Here is an 8272-nt window from a genome sequence, read left to right on the forward strand (position 1 = left end):
GCAAGAGATTCTTCACTCAGTTCTTTCCAACTAATTACCGAGTTATAATACAAGGTTGAAAACAGTACACATCAGAGTTTAAACATACTGCTCAGATTTGTTATTGATACAGTCAATGAATTAACTTGATTGGCCAAAGTGAAAATAGAAGTCTATAATATGAGTACAACAATAACATTTTTACCTGCTTCGTGGCCTCTTGGGTCAGATATCCATCAGAGTTTTTACCAAACACAGATATATCAATCAGAGCAGTTGATATGACTAAAATTATGCCACTTCTCCAGGCCATTTTTTTTGCCGAATTTCAGTCCTTGAGGAAATATGAAAAGTATATCAATCAAGATAATGATCAGAACAACAGTATGGTCTATTTCATAAAATGCAGTACCAGAATGTGAGAAGTGCAGCTATGCCGCTTAAGATACATAATCTGTCTATATAACTTTCATTTCTCATCCTCTCCTCTTTCAACTCACTTTGTGCTTTTGAGTACAAATGGCGTGATTCTAGAACTTCAGTATAATTTTTGCTCCTACGGCAGCTTAGTGCTTCTTTAAGGACAAGCAAACTATTTCTTCCATTCAAATGACTACCCCCCATGTCTTTCAGCTGCATGCTTAGCTCTGTTAGCTTGAGAAGTGTATGATTATCCTCTCCTTCCCCACTATGTATCACTTTACATTTCATGACAAGAATGCATTCTACTACTCGACATGGAAGGATATCCTTGGCAGGAAGAATGGATCCAAAGCGTAGCAAGAAATCATTGTCTGTTGGCCAATGCCTTTGCCCCCCAAGAGGGCTCCAGCTAGCAAAATTAGCGGCTTGTTTTGCCTTTTTGTTTACAATAATCCAACTAAGCCTGATTCCATCTCGGAGCTCCCTCCAAAGCTTTCCATCTTTCCTCTCCCTCTCTATGGATGTAACTGGCGGCAGACCATCAGATACTGATAGGATAATTTCATCTTCATTGGCATCATTCCCATCTGAATAGCTAAGAAGGTCAATCCGAAAGGGGCAGTTGTAAAACCAACCATTGGTACCATCTGAATCAGGAATACCCCAGAGGACTTTTGAATAAATAGCTTTATCTTTATATCTGATATCCACAATAGAGACAAAATCTGAGGGTGAAACACTCTCAAATACATCCATGTCACCATAATAATCAGCATCAGACCATTCTTCAAGATATTCATGACAAGAGTCCAACTGAGCCACAGGAACATCCTTGTTCACAATAAGTGGAAAACACCCTGCATAAAACTTTCGGAATCCACCAATTGATGAAATCAAACTCCTAACATCTTCTCTATTGGTTGAAGGCCATAAAGAATGGCAGACATTTTCCCATATACTCTCTTCCTTTGAGATGGAATGGAAAGCAGCACAAGCACATGCTGCACTGGCCAATGTTGCACCATCAAGACGCCTCAATATGTCATAGAAAATGTCATTGCTCAGAGATTCCATTCTTTCCACTTGTGAAATTGACATTGCTGACTTCTCTGGTCATCTATGAACCAAAACAGAGAATGTAAAACACGAAATAAGTTTACAAAACAGATAAAAATCCAAATAAATTGATATGTCTCAGAGCCCACCATGCCAACACAAAGATTTACATCAAACAACAGATGATGATCCGACAGATATCCATGAAGTTTCTAGGATGTTTCTTGTCAGTAAGTGAAATCCTTGAAGGAAAAGAGAGATTAGAAGTGCCTCTTCATCAAGAGTCTCCACTTTCTTTCTAAATCTAATTTGCATCTGCTTATCCATCAGTATATTTATTTTTAGAAGTGGGAACCTTCTCCAACCTACCTAAGACCTGCTCTTCATGCTCATTTTAAGTAAACTATGTAGAATTTTATCCTAACTTTACTTCTATCAGAGATTCAGAATAAAATATCTAGTTTCTGCTAAATAGGAAGAAGAATATCAAGTCCCCTCCCCTCTTTTCTTCAGTAGCTTAGCATGTTATAAATGATTTCAAGTGTTTGTTCTGGATTTTCTTCAAGTGCAAATCACTAGGTTCAGTAAATTCACTCGGTTCAATGAATTCTAGAGGACCTACCTTAAGACAAGGGCCCATAAATCTATATAGGTCTCTATTCGTACAAGCACGAATCTTCTCCAATATATCTTCATGCACCTCATTTGAGAAGAGGAATATCCTGTGCCCTCATTCTCCCTTAATACAACATTTAATTAATAATTTTGAGTGTTCTTGTAGGATTATTTCAAATGCATATCATCAGGTTCAATAAATTAACTCATCTAAATGACTTTTTGGAGCGATTACCTAAAATGTGTAAAAATAAGTCTATGTAGCAAAATACTCTCAGTAAATAGAACAACTCATACATTTTTGAAACAAGGGATTGCAAATTAACCACCTACAGGTTTTCCAGTGGCAGAGAGTAAGTAATTGTGTTAATATGTCATCAAAGAGACAGTCACCAGCTACTGTCTGTTATATATATTTTAGAGTCACAATCGTGAAAGCAAAAAGGGTGTCTCCTATTCTAAATAACTCATCAGGCATACTTTTGGTTAAGCTGATAACATTCTTATTCCACCTTTTCTTTTCTTCTTTTCCTATAACAGAAATAGCGGTTCGGCCCCTAAATTTTTTGAATTTTCTTTTCTTTCTTCTTTTTCTTCTCATGAATACATTGGAATATGTTGATTTTCTATACTTTAACATGAAGTTTATACTTTTCTTATGAAAATTATGGATATTCATTAAGGAAATATGATTATGGAACCTAGGGAACTACCCTAGGATACATGTTTTTACTTGGAAAAAATCCACTGCCTAGGTCGCCTATGCAACTAGGCGACTAGGCACCCTCCTGTGCCTAGCCTTGCCTTGGCGCCTTGAAAACTATGGTCATAGGCAAGAAAATTATGGCACTCCAGAAAAGCAAAAATCTGGAACCAGTATCAACTATCTAGAAAAAGAGCAATGTTGAATTTCTGGTCTCCTCAAAATCTCCAATTTATTTCTTCAGCTTTTCCATCATTTTAATTTGGTTTCTTTCAATTGCTTGTCAATGGAACTAGATGTTCCGGTAATAATACTTAATGTTTTTCTTTTTTTCATTCTAAATTTCTAGTCCCAGTACTGAACATTGAATCACCTTTTCTTCCATTCTCTCCTGAAAGGCTGAAACAGGCTTCATTGGAATGTAAGGGCTGCAATGCTGTTTGTTGGAACCCCCCCCCCCTCCACCCACACACACACACACAAAAAAAAAAAAGGAAAGGAAAAGGAAATGGGAAAAAACTTATTCCATTAAAGTATCATGTGAACTAACGGTTATATTTGCCTTAATTGGATCAACATATGGTTTGAGATAAACCTACCCCCAAGTCATCACATTGTATGCCACTTATGAATGTACGTTGCTGGAAAATTGTCTTTAAGGGATTTCATACAGAGTACCCTGGATTTCACAGCTGTCACTTCTCATTGGAATCTAAGTTATATAAATAAGACAATGCGCTGAAATGATAGTACACTCATATCCTCAGTCATATCTGGAAGTGGAAAGGAACATTATTGGATACTTTTAAGCAATGCTGTTGTTCTAGCACTCCATCAAACCATCAAATACATTGCATCCAGAACAATCTAAATCCTAAATGGTACCAAACACCAGATTGAACATAATGAAATGAGAAAAATAGTCCAAGAAATATCAGAAACAATGACAAATCTTCAAGCAAGAAATTAATGGTTAACGGATATTTCACTTTACAACAATGAAACAAACAACTTCTTTCTTTTGATTCACAGAGGGTGGGGATTGCAGCCACAACATCCTCAAGTGAGTACAGAAAACCAAGACTACCACTAATATCTATGAAGGTTGTTGAAAAAGAAAAAATTTACCAATATGTGTGGAAGAAAAAAAAATTATAAGGCCTATGGAGCATTCAAAATTAGAACCTGTGATGACTCCCAACCTTGCTTTACACTGCAAAGGTGGAGCTTTTCCATATTGAAGTCAAGTTGCCTACTTCCATGACAAGGAAATAAGTCTTACCATAAAAAATTTTAATCGAAAAGATGTATTGAAAGATTTCTACAGACAAGGTACAGATGTACAGTAAGGCATTTACTTACTAAAATCAAACTGCAATTTGAGCAATTGAAAGTCAACAAAGGAAAAACAATAACAACCAATAAGGAATATACAACCCCAAATATCAACTAAATATGAGTATTGGAAGTACTGTCCAAGTAAGGTTGAAGCCTGGGATTTGGTAAGAGCAAGTATATCTTTGAACTGGAACACATTTGAAACTAAGGATATAAAGGTGAGTGAATGACGATAATGGTAGAAAAGCTATTTAACTGATTGATTCTTAATCTGGAAGTTGATAACTGAATCGATTTGGAATAAGATGACTCTAAAAGATGTCCTAACACCACATCTTTAAAAGTGCAGGGCAATAAGATAAAAGGGGCATTATTACCCAATGTTGATCCCAACTATCTCAGGTCTTGGGAGGGGTAGGCTTGGTTCAGTCCTAACCTTCATCATTTTTTTCTCCACACAAAGTGGTCGCCCTTAGACTTAAACCCGCATTCTCATGCTTGCCAACCTGAGATTTTACCAATTACTTCAAGTAATGACCCCTGGTAGAGCAATAAGAGTGGCTACAAATTCATTGAAAAAGGGATTAATCCTGGCAAAGGAAGGCAGTTTATGCCAGGTCCTGAACCATAAGAGAAGTAAAAAATATGTCCTCTGCTCCATTAATTTAAACGTCTCAATAAGGACAACAGTATCTCTAGGAATGTCTGTACAAATAGCTGAGAGATACAAGGATTATTGTGGAGAAAACATCAATGCGAAAAGGTAAGTTCTCTCTATTGAATATCAAACATCTAAAATCGCACATAGATCGGGCTTCTTCTAAACACTTACACCACTGATGAGAGAAGTAGGAAATTCTGGATTTGTGAGAATCTACAGTTGCCCTCATAACTCATTTGCCACTGCAGTCTCTCCAGCCAGTACAAAATTAACGTATCACTAATTAAAAGTTTGTAGAAACGATGATATTAGGAATTCATGCTCATTACTCAACCCTTAAAACTCAATGCAAGGTGGCCTTTGACCACAATTAAAGATAGAAATTCACAAAAAAGAAAATGCAGTCCCTAGTTTAGTTCTCTTTTAGGTTAAATAAACATTTCTAGAGACTAAAGAAATGGATTTTCAACCTTATCATCTAATGAATAAATCCATTAGTATTCAGAACACAGAACATGTTAGACCAGTAGACCCAATCCTCAAGGAGAAAATATAAGAAATCTGGACAAGTTCATTCTTGGTCCTCATCAAACTACAAGTTCGCCAATTTAACAACAAGGAAAAGTCAAAAGACGCAAGAAGCATACAAAGAGCTTACCTCATCATCTTGCCACTGATGTTGCAATCCCGAAAAAAGAAAAAGTTGAAAAATTTAAGAGGATCAAGATGGAAGAAGCACGATCTGATAGTATAAACGAATATTTAACGACTACTCAGGTCGAGATTTCGTCCGAGTAGGATCTGCTCGTCGGGCTTTTCTCATTTCTTTGCAGATTTAACTGGTTCCGTGCGCAAATCATGAAACCACCCTACAGGAGACGAGGGTATATATGATGTCTCTTAGCTCCCACTCCTATCCGGTCCGGATGTGCGCGTTTTCGCTGCTGTTTTTGTCTTTGTTCGCCTATGGGGTTCTGCTCTGCTTTCCCAAAATCCGAGCTCCGGCGGATCCTTGTCGGTGTTTCCTATGGCTATGGCCAAACTGCAAAGAATCTGAAGGTATGGATCCTCCCCAGTCCCACCTATTGTCGGATCCAGGTCAACGTGGATTTAATTCGGATCTCAACCGTTTATTTTATGGTAACAACTAAGAACTCAGAAGATCGACGCTCCGCTCCTTTTGTCCAGTTACATTTAGCCAGCTGGAAGGTAAAAATAATATATTTGTACGTATTTGGTGCAGCTTCCGTTTATTAAATAAATGTTTATAATTGATTCGTATTCAAAATTAAAAAAAATTATTTGATAAATCGTTTATTGACAATTAGGTGTTATATCAACGGAACAGGAATGAACATTCAATCATTGGGGAAAAGCATTAAACTGAAATTTCTCTCCATCTATTCGTGTACATATAAATCAAGACATATTTTTGTAAACATTTATATATACAAATTAAGATGACGAAAAAAATGCTAATTTAATAATAATGTGACGACATGTATTAAAATACCTATCATATAACACTCACGAAATTGTCTGCACTTTTCTCAGTCCACAAAATTATCCTATATTTTGGCTCTCATAAAAACCTCCCTAATGTTTAATAAAAAATAGTAATTACCTCCCTCCCTTCCCGGAAGGGAATCAAATGCGTCGTTTTAGATAAAGAATTGAGGAAAAACTATCCTAATGCATTGTGGGGCTGGGAAGGAAATAGGATTAACTGAACTGTTGAACTATCATTGGTTCCACAGCCAGTTCAACATTTAGAGCGTTCGGCTTCAGTCAGTGCAACGCCCATTTGTATAGTCTTTACAGCCTTGCATCATGAATATTTTTATACTTCTATACTTTATTTTATGGAGAGATATTCCCAATACACTGTTCGTACAGGCTTTGCACTCAACCACAAATAATTGTCACATGTACGTGAAATCAGGTGTTTGGGATATCTTCATTCTTCAACCCCCTGCCATATGACTGTAAGATCGAATTTCCTTTTATGGTACGATACTCAAGCGTCCTAGGGGTACAATTTGGGAAATTTTGAGTTGGGTTTTTGGTTAAAATTTGAATGGACCCACCTGAAGGCCTAAACCCAAAAAATAGTTTAAAATTCTAATTTGGGCCAACTGAAGTTAGCACCCCTAAATCTTTGGTCGTAAGATACCCCAACAGGGATTTGATAATGGGAGATTTGGTGACAAGTGATTATTTGGTTTAGTTGCAATGCATGTGTTCAAATCAGCCCCACACAACGTCCTAGAATATATTTTCACTGTATATTGAGAATACCTCTCGATGATGACAGTATCATTTCTGATATTATCATCGAGAAATATTCTTAATACATGGTAGCCATGTGCTATGGGACGTTATAGGGGACATTGTTGTGAGGGGCTGATTTGATTGTGAGAGGGAAAAAAAAGGGAGAAAGTAGCAACTGACGTGTTTGTTTGGTGTATCAGCAAGTCTTACATGTTTTTGTTTACTCACATAACTCTTTGAATTGGTTAATGTTCTGAAAATACTGAAAAAAGAAAAACTTATGATATTAGAATCTACATCTTGCTGCAACCATGATCTCAGTGAAATCTTGCAACCTCCCAATAAAATATAGATGCGCTAGTTATCCAACAATGGTCATAATTGTAGCTACTAGGGTCTCTAGTGGTATTAAACTTGAAGTACCACGGAGGCTGACATGGCAATCTAACCATCCATCTGATGAGATACTTTGAATGTTTTTTGTGTTAATTTTCTTTTTTTTTTTGGTAATTTGAAAGTTCATAACACAAAAAGAAATAAAAATAAATTAGATCAAACACATTAACCCCACAATTGAAAGAACCTGGATCTCTTACAAGCAAAAACCCTACGCTACGCACAACGCATCTAGTCACACATTGGCAATATTCCCAGTATACAACAGGATTCCCACACTTCTAGTCTACAAAATAGCCATTTCAAGAAAAAAAAAACGTTTCGAAAAATCTATAGAATATCCATAGCTAGCACAGAACACCCTTAACTAATGTGATAAGGTTGCAAATGGATCGGATTGGATCATATATAACTAAATCCAAAATTTATTCGTAAATATTCATATCCGAATTGAGTCACTATCCAATTTATATTTAAACCAGATCCAAATGAGATAAGAGTATTGATTAACATTAATAAGTCAAACTAAAAAGTATTTAATATTATATATTATCAATAAAATGAAGTAAAAATGACTTTGATATTATATATCATGAATAATGACATACAACTTTTAAACATATTTAATTTATAGATACAGTATAAATTCTATAGAGATATAAGCATATATATTTAAATATAATCATATCAGATTATATAATATGGGATAAGAGTGTGGATTCATATATACAAACAAACTGATTATGGATTGCCCTAACTGGATCACATTTTAATTCTAGTTCAGACAAACGGATATACTTATTTTGACATATTTGGATTGGTGGGTGGGG

The 8272-nt window shown here is 35.9% G+C and overlaps 1 protein-coding gene across 1 annotated transcript; it reads right to left on the reverse strand.

The window, feature by feature from the left end:
- On the reverse strand, positions 1–5876 carry LOC148879339 (putative F-box protein At2g36090). Its single transcript, XM_088960851.1, has 2 exons — positions 5434–5876; positions 1–1519 (listed from the first exon to the last, which is right to left on the reverse strand). Exon 2 carries the CDS (start codon positions 1498–1500, stop codon positions 376–378), a length of 1125 nt encoding a protein of 374 aa, XP_088816977.1. The 5' UTR covers positions 1501–1519; positions 5434–5876; the 3' UTR covers positions 1–375.
- Positions 5877–8272: the final 2396 nt, after the last annotated feature.

This window comes from Nelumbo lutea, chromosome 1 (assembly GCF_056320005.1).
Source record: "Nelumbo lutea isolate HS-2025 chromosome 1, American lotus-T2T, whole genome shotgun sequence".
In the NCBI taxonomy this organism is placed as follows: Eukaryota; Viridiplantae; Streptophyta; class Magnoliopsida; order Proteales; family Nelumbonaceae; genus Nelumbo; species Nelumbo lutea.